Source organism: Ornithorhynchus anatinus, chromosome 15 (assembly GCF_004115215.2).
Source record: "Ornithorhynchus anatinus isolate Pmale09 chromosome 15, mOrnAna1.pri.v4, whole genome shotgun sequence".
Classification (NCBI taxonomy): Eukaryota; Metazoa; Chordata; class Mammalia; order Monotremata; family Ornithorhynchidae; genus Ornithorhynchus; species Ornithorhynchus anatinus.
The window spans coordinates 8,451,936-8,468,278 of NC_041742.1; the positions used below are offsets into that span (position 1 = coordinate 8,451,936).

Genomic DNA, 16,343 nt, shown 5'->3' on the forward strand with positions numbered 1-16,343 from the left:
GCTCCAGCTGTCATCTTGTTAATTGCCACTCCTGCTAATCAACTGTCATTCCTTCCTTCAAACACCTTCCCCTTTCTTCCAGTGGTGGGGAGGGACCTGGCTTCAGTCCAGAAGGAAGTCTTAACCGGGCAGAGGTCGGGGGTCAGGAAAAGGAGGAGGAGGAGAACCAAACCTGGATCTTTTGAGAACTAGAAGTGAGACAGAACTCCTATCCAGAGTTATTCATTTATTCAATCGTATTTATTGAGCGCTTACTATGAGCAAAGCACTGTACTAAGCACTTGGGAGAGAACAAACTGACAATATGTACTTAGAATATAAAATTCCAACACGGACATTGACAACTTTTGTACTTCCGTTATGGCTTCTCACACTCATATCTGTTTCTCTCTTTCTCAAATAGCTCCCACACTGGCACAAGCATCACTGATCTGGACAGCATGCCAGACAAAACCAAAGCCACCGGGGCCAGGAAGCAGGAAATCATCAAGGGAGAAAATCTGACTCCTCCATGGGAAGACTTATAATTTTGGCACTGGGGCAGGGAGGGGCTGGAGGTGAAGAATACACCTGTGAAACCTGAACGTTTTGTCTAGCAAGCCTATTTATCCTCTCTTCTGTGTGCCCTCGAGCGAGTCCTCGGCTAGCCGATGCTGAACGGACAAGACTTAGGCCCATAAGTGGGAGTTGTTCCACTGACTTGCTTTCCCCTCCTGTAACCGCCAAGCTGGAGTTGTGTATGATCTCAAAGAGCGAGATTAGGAGGAGAGGATGAGCCCCTGCCCTGTTATAATTATAATAATATTGGTATTTGTTAAGCGCTTACTATGTGCCAAACACTGTTCTAATTATGCTCACTTAACTCATTGGAGTCTGGTTCTAGCCAAATGATATTTTGCAGACTGTTCTAGCCAAAATCATTGGACTGATAAAGGTCATCGGGAAGTCAGGCTAGCCATGGAACATATAACTGCCCTCAGGGTGGTTAGCTTGAACCACCAACCACCAAGTTCGAACAAACTGGGTGGTTTTGGAAATCTGCAAGGGCAGACTTGAACCTGTGTTTCTGATTCCACAATTCTAACCAAAAACAAGAGTTAATAACAACTAGTATTTGCTAAGCGTGTACGATGCGCCAGGCACTGTCCTGAGCCCTGGAGTGGATACAAGCAAATCGGGTTGGACACAGTCCCTGCCCTGCATGGGGCTCACAGTCTTAATCCCCATTTTACCGAGAAAGGGAACTGAGACACAGTGAAGTGGAAGTGACTTGCCTAAAGCCCCACAGCAGACAAGTGGCAGAGCCAGGATTTAGAACCCATGACTTTCTGACTCCCAGGCCCAGGCTCTATCCACTACGCCATGCTGCTTCCTACAGAGTTCTTACCCTGTGCAAAGGGACAGTCATGGAAGGCACAAAGCGTGTGGGGGCGGTGGGGAGGAAAAACTCAGCAACAAGGATGCACAGTTCCCTCCCCCGGGGTGAGAAAGAGGATGACTGCCAGAAACAACTAGCCCAAAGTTAGCTTGCTTTGGGGAGATGCGCCTACCAGGTGGAGGGAGCGACGCAGACCACCTAAGAGGGTGGATGAGGGTGAAGGCCTCAGAACTTTGCTCCTTCTGTCCTTCCCTCTATTTAAGCAAAAAGCCAGACAGTGCAACTCTCGTGCTTGAAAATTCTATCAGATAATGCCAAGGCTACATCGGGGCTTCTAAGAGCAGGAGCAAGACAAATGTCTTCCACGTTTCAGGCTTGCCCAATTCACTATGGTAAACAGATGGGGCCTCTGCTCCTTTCTTCCCGTGGGAAACCGATTCAACCACCAGCGGTCCGTTTGAAGCGGGCTAAAAAATAGTTGTGACGCTCACTGCCTCCTGAGGAGCAGATATTCACCTCGGTACAGAGGAAGTGGTTTATTTTCCCTGCCAGTGGATGGTCTATCGCAGCATCCCCAGAGCTGGAAAATGGCATTAATCAAAGCTGTGTGACTTCTGTTCCCTTCTCCTAGGCACTGAACAAGTGACAGGTGCTAGACAAAATGGGCTGAGGACTTGGCGGGTCTGGTTCTCTCGCCTAGAACCAGACCCTAAAAATTAAGGGAACTTAATTTGAGCATCCAGAACTGTATGGGCTATTTGACAGAGGGCTCTGGTCACCTGGATCTTAAGTTATTCTCCTTTAAGTGGTCCCGTGGAAATCTTCCCACACTTGTTGGCGTAGTGGCCCTTTCCTCCACACTGAAAAGGAAGAGAGGACATTTGCTCTGGCTTCTTTCGGACGTAGCATGTCCCAGAGAGGAAGCCATGTTAGCACCCTGTCTGGTTTTAACCCAACAAATACAGTTCCTGTTCAGCCCAAAGGACTGACTGATAAATCAAGCAATAGTGTTGTTTGAGCCCGGTTTATTGTTATATGGTACTCTCCCAAGCACTTAGTACAGTGCTCTGCATACAGTAAGTGCTCAGTAAATAATAAGAAGTACAGTACTTGTTAAACACATGTGCCAATCACTGTTCTAAGCACTGGAGTAGATACAAGTCAATGGGGTTGTCCCACTTGGGGTTCACAGTCTTAATCCCCCTTTTACAGATGAGGTAATGAGGCCCAGAGAAGTGAAGTGACTTGCCCAAGGTCACACTGCAAGCAAGTGGTGGAGCCAGAATTAGAACCCAGGTCCTTTTGACTCCCAGGCCTCTGCTCTATCCACTAAGCCATGTTGCTTCTCAGTAAATACAACTGATTGACTGACAGGGTGTTGTGCCAAGAGAGAAGTCACGTTCCTTGCCCACAGGGAGCTTATTATCCAACAGAGACAGATATAAAGTAATTTTCCAATAAAATGAAGTGCCAAGATATTAATGCGATGACATATTGTCAGTGCTACACTGAAGCTGCAGTGAGAGTGGGGCTTGGGGAAAAGAAAAATTCATCTGGGGGAGGTGGAATTTCAGAAGGTTTGGAGGATGGGGAGAATAGGTCTGGCAGATCTGAAGGAGGGGGGGAGGTCCAGACTGGAGATGGGGCATAAGCCATGGGTCAGAGGTCAGAGACTCGAAAAAGAGACACAGTGAGGGGGTGTTCTGGTGAAGAATAGTGAGGGCGAGCTGGGGTAGAGGATTACTTGATTAATCAACCTCTTTCCTGACCTCATTTCCTGTCTCTCCCGACTCCAGTCCATACTTCACTCTGCTGCCTGGATCGTTTTTCAACAAAAACGTTCAGCCCACGTTTCCCACTTCCTCAAGAACCGCCGGGGGGTTGCCCATCCACCTTTGCAAACAGGGAACTCCTCACCAGCAGCTTTAAAGCACTACATCCCCTTGCCCCTCCTATCTCATCTCACTACTCTCCTACTACAATCCAGACCACCCACTTCACTCTTCTATTGCTAATCTTCTCACTGTACCTCAAACATGTCTTATCTCACGGCTGACCTCTCTCCCACGTCCTGCCCGTGGCCTGGAACGCCCTCCCTCCTCATATCCTACAATGACTCTCCCCATTTTCAAAGGCTTATTGAAGGCACATCTCCTCCAAGAGTCCGTCCTAGACTAAGCCCTCATTTCCTCTTCTCCCCCTCCTTTCTGCGTAGCCCGACCTACTCCCTTTATGCAGCCCCTCCTTCCAGGCCCTCAGGACTTATGTACATATCTGTAATTTATTTGTTTATATTAATGTGTGTCTCCCCCTCTAGACTGTAAACTTGTCATGGACAGGGAATGTATCTGTTATATTGTTGTATCACTCTCCCAAGTGCTTAATACCATGCTCTGCACACAGTAAGTGCCCAATAAATACAATTTATTTACTGACCTTTCAGGATGCAGTCTCAGTAGCGAGAAGGGGGCGAAAACCAGATTTTAATGGATGAAGAAGTAGAGTTGGAAGAGATAGAATGGGGTATCTACTCATCCTCCCTCCTTCTTAGACTATGAGCGACCTGATTAACTCGTATATATCCCAGTGCTTAGCACACAGTAAGCGTTTAACAGATGCAATAATAATGATAATAATAATCTGTGCCCGGAGTTTGAACGGGAATGGGAATAAGAAAATGGGCTGATCGCTGAAGGGTGCAGTGGAATTGCTCAATTGTAAACTCCTAGAGAGTAAGGGCGTGTCTACTTACTGAACCTTCCCTCCCAAGCTTTACCGTCGAGGGAAATAGCATGGCCTAGTGGATAGACCACAGGCCCGACAGTCAGAAGGACCTGGGTTTGAATTCCCGTTCCACCACTTCTCTGCTTTGTGATCTTGGACAAATCACTTCTCTGTGCCTCGGTTACCACATCTGTAAAGCGGGGATTAAAACTGAGTCCCGTGTGGGACAGGGACTGTGTCCAACCTGATTTGCTTGTACCCACCCCAGCGCTTAGTGTAGTGCTTGGAATATAGTAAGCACTTAACAAATACTATTATTATTGATATTATTAGTGTTGGGCAGAGGTTTTGACATGCTCAAATCCAAGCATTCCCTAAAAAAAGTATCAAGGCCCCAAGAGATCCCAAGTTTGTAAGGCTGGTCCATAGCAAATATTCTTCCTGCCAGGAACGAGAGCATTGTGGAAGTCGAACGGCAGCCATAAATGAGAGGGTAATAAAGTATAGTGGTCTATCCTCCACCCACCACCTCCTTTTCAAGCAAAACTCTTCACGTGCAGTTTTGCTGTAGCGTATTCAATGCAAAGATTATTAGCTCTGATTTCTACAGGGAGACAGGATGTGAGTTCTAATCCTGCCTCTCTCTGGTGTGAGACCTTAGGCAAGTTACTTTACTTCTCTGGGCCTCAGTTTCCTCATCTGTAAAATGGGGATGAGGACTGTGAGCCCCATGTGGGACAACCTGATTACCTTGCATGTACCACAGCCCTTAGAACAGTGCTTGGCACATAGTAATTGCTTAACAAATACCATAATAACTATTATTATTTCCCATAATGAACTACCGGGTTTCTCTCAACTCCACCTCCCTCCAGTCCTTTAGCCTCAACTGACCAATGGTTTATAATCTCCCAGAGTGGCTAAATCAGCAGGATTCCCACGACTCACCCTGAAGCAGGTGATCTGAGGCAGGGGTTTGAAGCTTGGGGAGGGCTGAGCCATGTTATGCCGGGTCCTCAGATGATAGTGGAGGAAGTGGAGGGCGGAGATGCGAGACGGGGGCAGGCGGTCCACGCTGGAGTCCTTCGAAGAGATGCTCCCAGCAGAGGTTAGGGGTGCTGGTCCTGGAGCCTGGCTCTGAAGTACACAGGGAAGCAAGTTAGCTGGCAAGTGGGATCCTGAATTTGCCCGCTGTGAGGTCTAGGAGAGAGAAGGAAGAGAGGGGAGAAAGGAAAGAGAGGGCAGGAGGGGGCACTGAGAGAGGAGAAGGGAAGAGAGAGGAGAAGAGAGGACTGGGATAGCGATTATAATCAGGTTGATAATAATAGTAATAATAATGATCTTATTTGTTAAGCTCTATGTGCCAGGCACTGTACTAAGAGCTGGGAAACATACTAGATAATCGGGTTGGACACAGCTCCTGTCCCACATATGGCTTACAGTCTTAATTCCTATTTAAATATGACTGATTGACTAACCCTGTGTCTGGGTGAATGAAGAGGCGAGGACATTGGCTTGTTCCCGCTAGATGCAAAATGATCTGAGAGAGAGACGGGCGGAAAGCAGACAGACTGAAGACTGTGGCCAAATTGTACTTTCCAAGCGCTTAGTACAGTGCTCTACACACAGTAAGCACTCAATAAATACGATTATTTATAAATACGATTGAATGAATGAATGAAAGACACGGGTGTCCTTTAACTAGAAGGTTTAGAGAACAGTTTAAAAAACACAAGGAGGAAGAGGTTCCAAGAGACCAGTGTGAGATTCAGCTGGGAAAAATGGGGCTGAAAGGTCAGGTGGGGGTGGAGATCTAAATGTAGATGGCCCCTCAAAAAAAAAGTGGGAATGATTTAGGAATCCTCAGCCGCTCCCCAAACTCACCTTGAAGTTATCCTGGTTTCCCAGCAGCAGATTCATCTTGGGACTGAAAAAAGCAGAGACTGATGAAGCACCCAGCCACTCAACGCTACCTAACCAGGGACCCCAGGCTTCTCTTCTGAGTGGGAGGGGGAGTAAGCTAGCTTCAGGGGGAGGGGTTGAGGGGTAGTAAGCTAGCTTCAGGCGGCCCAGACTCTAGGACTCTAGGTTGGCACTTGGATGCTTCCCACCCATTCCTCCAGCAGCCCCCCGCACCCGGGGCAGAAGGAATGAAATGCCAGGGTGGGGGTGGGGGGCACAACCTCCCCAACACCTCCGAAGACCAAAGGCCCCAAAGGTGATTGTGGCTGGGATAAGGGCAGCTGAACCAAGCAAGTGCCCAGAAACGGAGAGTGTCGAGGCCTTCCCAGACTTAGCGCCCCTTTTCCCTCTGCTCCCTTTACCCCCCCAACCTCTCCGCAGCTAAACCCTCTTCTCTCCCCTTTCCCTCTGCTCCTCCCCCTCTCCCGTCCCATCTCCTCAGCACTGTACTCGACCGCTCAACTGTATATATCTTCATTACCATATTTATTTTGTTAATGAGATGTACATCACCTTGACTATTTATTTGCTATTGTTTTAATGAGATGTTCTTCCCCTTGATTCTATTTAATGCCATTGTTCTTGTCTGTCTGTCTCCCCCGATTAGACTGTAAGCCCGTCAAAGGGCAGGGACTGTCTCTATCTGTTACCGATTTGTACGTTCCAAGTGCTTAGTACAGTGCTCTGCACATAGTAAGCGCTCAATAAATACTATTGAATGAATGAATGAGGTCTGATGGCTGGTGACAGACTCATCCTGAGCTGTGGGGTTCAGGGGGATATTCCAAATCTGGAATATTGAGCAATTATCCACTAACAAGCCTCACAGACACAGCTCAGGGGTGATATCCATCTGGCCTGACAGACCAAGAGGTCTTTCCTAACCCCTCCTTTTCCTCGTCTCCCTCTTCCTTCTGCGTTGCCCTGATGTGCTCCCTTCAATCATCCCTCCTCCCTGCCCTGCAGCACTTATGTTTAGATCTGTAATTTATATATTTTTATTCATGTCTCCCCCTCCAGATGGTCAGAGTATTACGGGCAGGGAATTTGTATGCTTCATTGTACTCTCCCAAGCACTTAGTATGGTTCTCTGAACACAGTAAGCGCTGAATAAATACGACTGAATCAGTCTACTTGATCAAGTCACAAGCCTAGCGACCAGGTGAGAAGCCAATCTTCTCCCCCACCCCTTGGAGTGCTTTGGGAGTCCTTACTGCATGAACTTGCACTTGGGTCCTGCCGGGCAGAAGCCGACGAGGTAGTTGATACACATCACTCGACGGGTGTGCTGGTATTTGCACAGGGGACCTGTGGGCAGATCAAGCAATCCATAAGTGGTATTTACCTACCTGTCTACTTGTTTTGTTTTGTTGTCTGTCTCTTCCTCCTAGAGTGTGAGCCCTTTGTTGGGTAGGGATTGTCTCTATCTGTTGCCAAATTTTACTTTCCAAGGGCTTAGTACAGTGCTCTGCACATAGAAAGTGCTTAGTAAATACAATTGAATGAATGAGTTAATTGAGCACTGTCTGCAGAGCACTGTATTAAGTGCTTGGGAGAGGACAATAAAACAAATACTGTAAGGAGAGTGATGGAGAGAGATGGAGGGAAAGAAGGGAGACAGAGAGAGAAAGGCGAGAGGGAGAGAGGGAAGGGGGAGAGGGAGAGAGGGAAGGGGGAGAGGGAGAGAGAAAAAAGGGGGAGAGAGAAAGAGAGAAGGGGGAGAGAGAAAGAGAGAAGAGGGAGAGAGAAAGAAAGAAAGAGAGAAGTCGGGGGGAGAGAGAGAAAGAGAAAGAGAAGGGGGGAGGACAGAGAGACAGAGGAACACAAAGGGAGAGGGAGTAGATCCAGACCAAGGAGATTTAGCTCAGGACAAGCTGTGATGGGGGCCTGGCTTGGGTTCTGAAATTTACTTTGAAAAGAAGCAGGGGAAGAGGGGGGTGGACAGCAAAGCAACGAGCTTTCTGCTCCCAGTAGCCACCTCCCACCCCAAGACCCTGTCTCGTTGGAGGAAGGCAGGACATCAGCAAAGACTCGGTATACAGCCATAAACTCTATTTACCCTATCAGAAATTGATTTCAAGGTCTGTCTCTCCCTGTAGATAGTAGGCTCCTTGGGGGCAGGAATGACATCTATCAAACTCTATTGTATGGTACCCTCCCAAGCGTTTAGTACAGCACTCTATTGACAATAATATACACGTTAAGCACTTACTAAGTGGCAATCACTATTCTAAGTATTGGGGTAGATAGAAGCTAATCGGGTTGAACACAGTCCTTGTTCGATATGGGGCTGAGTCTTAATCCTCATTTTATGGATGAGGGTACTGCGGCCAGAGAAGCAAAGTGGCTCACTCAAAGTCACACAGCAGACAGGTGGGGGACCTGGGATTAGAACCCACATCCTCTGATTCCCAAGCCCGTGTTCTTGCCACTAGGCCATGCTGATTCCCACAGTAAGTGCTGAATAAACCCCACTGATTGATAAAATCCCCCTCCCTCAATTCCCTGGGTAGAGCCTCACCATTCTTGCAGAAGCCTTGATTGTACCATGGGCAGTCCCGAAGCCGAGAGGCAGGGTCCACGTGCAAGAAAGGACATTCCTTGTTGCTGCATTTTCCTGAAAAAGAACCGACTGCTTACCCGCTGCCTGCCCCTACACCAAGGTCTGCCCCCTCCCATATTCAGTACTGGGGAAATATCTCTCAACTTTTTTTTTTAGTGATATTTGCTATGGGTCAAGCAGTTTTCTAAATGCTGGGGTAGGAACAAGTTAATTAGGTCAGAGACAGTCCCTGTCCTGTATGGATAGCTTACGTAGGAGGGAGAACAGGTATTTAATCTCCATTTTACAGCTGAGGGAACTGAGGCACAGAGAAGTGAAGTGACTTGCCCAAGGTCACACAGCAAGCAAATAGAAGAGCTGGGATCAGAATCCAGGTCCCCTGAGTCCAGACCCATGCTCCTTTCCACTAGGCCATGCTGTTTCTCCCATCAACCCCAATCCATGAGAAACCCAGATCTGAGATTATTCTTTTATGGTATCTGTTAAGCACTATGTGCCACTGTTCTAAGCACTGGGATAAATACAAGTTTTTCAGATTGGACCCAATCCATGTCCCAGGTGGGGCTCACAGTCTTAATCCCCATTTTACACGAGGGAACCAAGACTCAGAAAAGTGAAGTGACTTGCCCAAGGTAACACAGCAGACAGTTTACAGTCTAGAGGGTCCTGGAGGGGTTTGCGAGCCTCCTGAGGGATAGGGGCTGTCTACGTTCCTACCTGTATACACTTTCCTGGCACTTAGTACAGTGTTCTGCATGTACTGAGTGCTTAATACTATTACTGCTGTTTAGGGGTATCTATTGTTGGCAGTAACAAAACAGCAAGGGCTAATGGGAAGAGCACCGGCTGGAGAGGCAGAGGACCTAAATTCTAATCTCAGCTCCACCAGGCCATCCCATCCCCATCCCCACATTAGACTTCCCCGTAAGTTTCTGTTCTTCCCATTATCCATGAGCTTCTTTTCAATTCACCGGCAGACGCACTTATCACAGTATATACATGATGTCCTCACCAAGCTGTAACCACCATCCCCATTTTCAAAGCTCTTCTGAAATCACATCTCCTCCAAGGTGTCTTCCCTGATCAGTTTCTAATCTTCCCAGTTTACAGCGCTTGTGTATGTATCCTTAACGTATATTATAAATTATTTAATGTCTGTCTCCCACTCCAAACTGTAGAAATTACTGTGGGTGGGGAATGTGTATGCCAACTCCATTGTATTATTCTCTCCCAACCGCTAAGTACAGTGCTCTGCTTAGTCAGCACTCAATAAATACCACTGATTGACTGATTGGTTTGCCTGCTGAGTGATCTTAGGCAAGTCACTTCACTACCCTGTGCTTCTGTCAAATAGTGATTCAAAACCTGTTCTCCCTCCCCTTAAAACTGTGAGCCCCATGTGGGGCCGGGATTGTGTGATCTGATTCTATTGCTTCTGCCTCAGGGCTTAGCACATAGTAAGTACTTAGTAGATTCCACAAGTATTATTAGCAACAAACAATAAAGGTCACCAGCATTCCAGCCTGCTGTCCTGCAAGGATACTAACTCTATTGATTTAGGGAACCCGTCAGTTATATTGTTGTATTGTACTCTCCCAAATGCTCTGTACACAGTAAAAACACTCAGTAAATACAATTGACAAACTGACTCTGAGGTGAACTTGCTGCCTAGAGAGGGAGCTCAAGACTCATCAGGGAGGAGCAGAAGCTTGGTTGCCTTTTGCATTCAATTGTATTTAATTTTTTTAAGGTATTTGTTAAGCTCTTACTAAATGCCAGGCACTATACTAAGCACAGGGGTAGATACAAGCTCATCAGGTAGGAAACAGTCCCTGACCCATATGGGGCACATGGTTTTAATCCCCATTTTACAGATGAGGGCACTGGGGCACAAAGGAATGAAGTGACATCCCAAAGGTCACCCAGTAGACAAGTGGTGGAGCAGGAATTAGAAGCCAGGCCCTTCTGACTCCCAAGCCCATGCTCTTTCCATTAAGCCACACTGCTTCTCTTCCAGGACCAGGAAGGTCCCCAGATCCTTCGGCCATATGTGCAGGGTGGCAGTACAATCACTCATCCTCTCCCACCTTGATTACTTTATTCATTCAATAGTATTTACTGAGCGCTTACTATGTGCAGAGCACTGTACTAAGCGCTTGGAATGTACAAATCGGTAACAGATAGAGACAGTCCCTGCCCTTTGACGGGCTTACAGTCTAATCGATCAGACTCTATCAGCAGACTCTATCAGCCTCTTTGCTGACCTCCCTGCCACCTGTCTCTCCCCACTCCAGTCCATACTTTACTCTGCTGCCCGGATCATTTTTTTTTTTACAAAAGAAGTTCAGGCCACATTTCTCCACTCATCAAGAACCTCTAGCGGTTGCCCATCCACCTCCACAACAGACAGAAACTCCTCACCAAAGCACTGAAACACCTTGCCCCCTCCTACCTCACTTCATTACTCTCCTAACTCCAACTCGGCCAGCACACTTCCCTCAGTGCTAAGCTTCTCACGTTCCTCGAACTCATCTACCTCGCCACTGACCCCTCACCCACATCCTGCCTCAAGACTGGAACGCCTTCCCTCCTCAGATCTAACAGACGATTCTTCTCCCCCACCTCAAAGCCTTGCTGAAAGCACATGTCCACCAAGAGGTCTTCCCTAACTGCGTCCTCCTTTCCTCATCTCCCACTTCCTTCTCCGTCACCCTGTTGCCCTATGTTCATCCCCCCCTCCCAGTTCCACAGCACCTGTGTCCACATCTGTGATTTTTTATTGATATTAATATCTGTCTCTTCCTCTACACTGCAAGTTTGTTGTGGGCAATGTGTCGGCTTATTATAACTGTACTCTCCACAGTGCTTAGTACAGGGAAATGAACACATTAAGGACACAATAAAGATGACTGAATGAATGAAGCAGACCAGTCCCACAGCAACTCTCAAACCCCAAGTCTGCTTGAAATGCCCCATTTCTTCATTCGATCTTATTTACTGGGCACTTACTGAGTGCAGAGCACTGTATTTAGTGCTTGGAAAACTAATAATAATAATAACGTTGGTATTTGTTAAGCGCTTACTATGTGCAGAGCACTGTTCTAAGCGCTGGGGTAAACACAGGGGAATCAGGCTGTCCCACGTGGGGCTCACAGTCTTAATCCCCATTTTACAGATGAGGGAACTGAGGCACAGAGAAGTTAAGTGACTTGCCCACAGTCACACAATAATAATAATAATAATGTTGGTATTTGTTAAGCGCTTACTATGTGCCGAGCACTGTTCTAAGCGCTGGGGTAGACATAGGGGAATCAGGTTGTCCCACGTGGGGCTCACAGTCTTAATCCCCATTTTACAGATGAGGGAACTGAGGCACAGAGAAGCTAAGTGACTTGCCCACAGTCACACAGCCGACAAGTGGCAGAGCTGGGATTCGAACTCATGAGCCATGACTCCAAAGCCCGTGCTCTTTCCACTGAGCCACGCTGCTTCTCTAACTACTCTCTAACTACAACGAACAGTGACAGTTCCTGCCCTCAATGCACTTACAGTCTAGAGGGAAGGAGGCAGACATCAATACAAATAAATAAAATTACAGATATATACATAAGTGCCCCCAAAGGCTCATCTCTCTGACAAGCAGGGACATTTTACTCTAGATCAACCCCAGGGCCTGGGGGTCCTGCCACACACTCTCCTTACAGGCGGCAGGCGGTGCCAGCCCACCATTATCTGCCCTGTTGTCCCCCAAACCAGAGAGGAAGAGCTCCCCATGACCCCTCGCTGCCACCCCATGAGAGGGGGCCGTGACTTGTCTTCACTAGGCTGACCTTAAGGGACTGGAATTATGCCCTGCTGGACCCAACTTGGGGCGGGCGGGCGGGGCCGGTTTCTGGCTGGAGGAAGAAAGACTGACTCCGATTGAGGCCTGGGTTTGAAGGTGGCCCGATGGAGTTGGGGGGAAATTCAAGAAAGATTTTTTTCCCCCTCGGGGCTCCTCCCCAACCAAATTCCGAAGAAAACGTCACTGGCAAGAGACCCCAACCCCTCACCATCTCTCCGGTGGAGAGCAGAAAAAAGCAGTGTGGGTTAGTGGCTAGAGAACAGGCCTGGGAGTCAGAAGGACCTAGGTTCTAATCCCAGCTCTACCACTTGTCTTCTGTATGGCCTTGAGCAAATCCCTTCACTTCTCTAAGCCTCCGTTCCTTGTCTATAGAGTAGGGATTAAAACTGTGATCTCCATGCATTATGGCCAGCCTGATTAGTTTATATCTACCCCAGGACTCAGAACAGGACCTGCAACCTAGTAAGTGCTTAAGAACATGGGCCAGGAAGTCAGAAAGTCATGGGTTCTAATCCTGACTCTTCCAGTGGTCTGCTATGTAACCTTGGGCAAATCACTTCACTACTCTGTGCATCACTTACCTCATCTATAAAATGGGCATTGAGACTGTGAACCCCACGTGGGACAGGGACTGAGTCCAACCCCATCTTCTTGCATCCCCCCCAGTGCTTAGTATGGTGCCTGGGACATATTAACTGATTAACAAATACCACAATTATTATTATTCTCTGGGCCTCAGTTTCCTCATCTGTAAAATGGAGATTGAGATTGTGAGCCCCACCTGGGACAGTCCCGACCGTGATTTGCTTGAATCCACCCCAGCGCTTAGTTCGGTGCCTAGCACATAGTAAGTACTTAAATACCACAATTATTATGATTATTACATATACCAATAAAAAAAGGGGAGGTGGAGACTGACCTGGGGAACTCAGAAGAGTGGGAATTGGGCCGGAGGCAGGAAGGAGCACAGAGAGTTGTTAGACCCACCTGACACGGACAGAGGGCTACTCCAAGTCTGGCAGAGGAGACTTTGAGCAGACCTGCCCAACGCACTGCCAGGTTTTACCCACTGCAGCCTCCTGGGGTGACGAGCCTCAGAGTGATGCCCCGTCCCTCCACCTTCCAGCCCCGCTGCTCTCCACAGGCCGGGGAGGTGCCCTTACCGAAGTTGGAGAAGAAGTAGCACTCGGGCATCTTGGTGACATCGTACTGGTGCAGGAACTCACACTGGTCCCCCTTCTTGCACAGCCCCCGCAGCCAGTGTTTGCAGACCACCGTCTTCTCCCCGCTTAGGTGTCGGAAAGGACAGAGCCCACCTGGGCAAAAACAGCACATCGGCCCCTGGGAGACTCTGCTCGGCCTCATCCAGGGCCCAGGGATCCCCACCCAGCTTCACCCACCATCCCGGAATGCCTACCGGCAGTATTTGCCGACTGCCATCTTCCACCCGCTTAGGGGCCAGAAAGGGCCCGGCCCACCTGGATGGCAGCATTCCCCATTGGCCCCTGGGGTGGGGGGGTCTCTGCTCAGCCTTGCCCACCACCCCAGGACCCTTGACCAGCTGCTCCCACCATCCCCCGGGCCCCACAGCCAGTGTTTGCGGACCACTGTCTTCTCCCCGCTGAGGGGCCTGAAAGGGCACAGTCTCCAACTGAAAAGGAGCAGCCCTTGCTGGACCCTCCCCAGTCACCCGCATCACCCCAGGACACCCACTCAGACAGACCCACCGCTCTGGGACCCCCACCAATGCCTCTTCTTCCTCAGTCACCCCAGGGAGCACTGGCACTACTTGGCGGACGCCTTGGCCTCCTACTGGCCGCTTCTGATGTGCTCACAAAGCACCTCTGTCCCCCAAGCAGGAAGACGCTGCGTGGCCTAGTGGAAAAAGCACAGGCTTGGGAGTCAGAGGTTCATGGGTTCTAATCCTGGCTCCACCACTTGTCTGCTGTATGACCTTGGGCAAATCACTTCATTGAGCCTCAGTTACCTCATCTTTAAAATGGGGATAGATTGGGAACCCCAAGTGGGACATGGACTGTGTCCAACCTGATTAAACTGTATTTACCCAAGTGCTTAAGACAGTGTCTGTAAGCTCTTAAATAACATTTAAAAAGTGTGTGTTCAGGGGGGGAGCTAATATTACTTAACTTCCTAGAAGGAAAGGTGCCTCTCCTCACCCCACCACAAACCCAGGCAGGGAAAGAGGGAGTGGGGCAGGTAATCCCCCATACACAAAGCCAGGCAAGGAGAGAGATATCTTTGCCCAGTCACCCACAACTCACCTTTCCCACATAGGCCTTTGAGAAAGAAATTGCAAACAGCTGCCCTGGACTCTGGAAGCAGAGAGACCCATTGCTGTCATCCTCACGCTCTGCCTTAGTTTCCCTTCAGCAGGATTCCCTGATTCCCTCAGAACGGTGCCCCTCAAAGCCCCTAAGGTCTCAAGCCCTGCTACTCCACGGTCCGTCGCTCCCAGAAGAGGGGTAGACTACTTGGTGGTCATAGGGTTTCTGACTGTAGCCCCTCTCCCCAACCAAACAGGAGGGAACCATCCCTCCCAGCTGACATGAATGCTTCTCCTACTTTCCTCCTAACCCCCTGGATCTAGTGGATACAGCACAGGCCTGGGAGTCAGAAGGACCTGGGTTCCAATCCCAGCTCTCCACTTGTCAGCTGTGTGACCTTGCACAGGTCACTTAACTTCTCCGTGCCTCGTCTGTAAAATGGGGATTAAGACTGAGCCATATGTGGGAAAGGGACTGTGCCCAACCAAACTACCTTGCATCTACTCTAACAGTACAGTGCTTGTCACATAATAAGCACTTAACAAATATGACAATTATTATTACTATTACCATTTCCCTCCCATCCCTCTTCCTCCACCCTCTGGTCCTGGTCACTGACCGCTGCCCACACTCACTGTCCATGCCCAGAAAGGGCAGAAGGCCAGTGCCCTTCTGCTGCTCCACATCGGCCTCCAAGTCAAACACAATCTTCTCCACACCAGCAATGAGCTCCTGCATTTTCCTAGAGCAGAAGCCGAGCCACCTCGTGGGCTTCAAACCTTCCTCTCCAGGTGAATCCAATGTCATTAATCAAGGGGCTCTAGGGGCTGATGAGAAATTCCCATCCCCAGATGGGAATCAGGGCTTTCCTCTGCCTCCACTGAGGAGAAAGCCAGCAAAGCAGGCAGTTATTCTTCTCCACCCCTTCACATAATAACAATAAAAACAATTATAATAGTTGAACCCATTAAGCACTTACTATGTGCCCTCCAACCCCCACATTGTAAACTTGTTGCGGGTAGGAAATGTGTCTATTGTTACACTGTACACTCCCAAGAGCTTAGTACAGTGCTCTGCACACAGTAAGCGCTCAATAAATACTGACACTCCCTTCTGAGTCTCCGTGACTTGCTCTCTTTATTCATCCCCCATCCTAGCCCGACTGTACTTAGAGGTATATCTGTAATTTATTTGTTTATATTAATGTCTGTTTCCCCCTCTAGGCTGTAAGCTCGTTGTGGGTGGGGTAGGTCCATGTTTATTGTTATATTGTACTCTCCCAAGCTTTGACTACAGTGCTCTGCACACAGTAAGAGCTCAATAAATACAAATGACTGACTGACTCGAACTTGTAAAGCACTTACGATAGAGCAAGCTAATAATAATGATAGTACTTGTTAAGCACTTATTCTGTACCAGTCAATGAATCAATCGTATTTATTGAGCACTTACTATGAGCAGAGCACTGTACTCAGCACGTGAGAGAGTTTAATACAACAGAATTAGCAGACACGTTCCCTGCACATATTGAGCTGACAGTTTGGGAGGAGGAGATAGACGTTACCATATATTTATATATAAACACCT

General features: G+C 48.4%; 2 protein-coding genes across 7 annotated transcripts in view; one reads left to right on the plus strand and one right to left on the minus strand.

Annotated features, from left to right (window-relative positions):
• C15H17orf80 (chromosome 15 C17orf80 homolog) overlaps window positions 1–584 on the plus strand; it is a 26,087-nt gene extending 25,503 nt beyond the window's left edge. For all 4 annotated transcript variants that reach the window (XM_007657509.3, XM_007657510.2, XM_007657511.2 and 1 more), the window contains one exon: window positions 404–584. In XM_007657509.3, coding sequence (XP_007655699.2) covers window positions 404–430 — 27 coding nt within the window. In that variant the 3' untranslated portion in view covers window positions 431–584. The remainder of the gene's footprint in view (window positions 1–403) is intronic.
• The window catches only part of CPSF4L (cleavage and polyadenylation specific factor 4 like), a 25,954-nt gene extending 10,372 nt beyond the window's left edge, over window positions 1–15,582 (minus strand). Inside the window, exons 1-8 of one of the 3 annotated variants that reach the window (XM_029080087.2) lie at window positions 15,392–15,582; window positions 14,754–14,804; window positions 13,635–13,787; window positions 8,586–8,681; window positions 7,279–7,372; window positions 5,987–6,029; window positions 5,051–5,239; window positions 1,663–2,238 (exon numbers count right to left, since the gene is read on the minus strand). In XM_029080087.2, coding sequence (XP_028935920.2) covers window positions 2,170–2,238; window positions 5,051–5,239; window positions 5,987–6,029; window positions 7,279–7,372; window positions 8,586–8,681; window positions 13,635–13,787; window positions 14,754–14,804; window positions 15,392–15,563 — 867 coding nt within the window. In that variant the 5' untranslated portion in view covers window positions 15,564–15,582 and the 3' untranslated portion in view covers window positions 1,663–2,169. Of the gene's footprint in view, window positions 1–1,662; window positions 2,239–5,050; window positions 5,240–5,986; window positions 6,030–7,278; window positions 7,373–8,585; window positions 8,682–13,634; window positions 13,788–14,753; window positions 14,805–15,391 lie in introns of those variants that run through there. The other 2 variants (XM_029080086.2, XM_029080090.2) reach the window with 2 other exon arrangements.
• Between the last annotated feature and the right edge of the window lie 761 nt (window positions 15,583–16,343).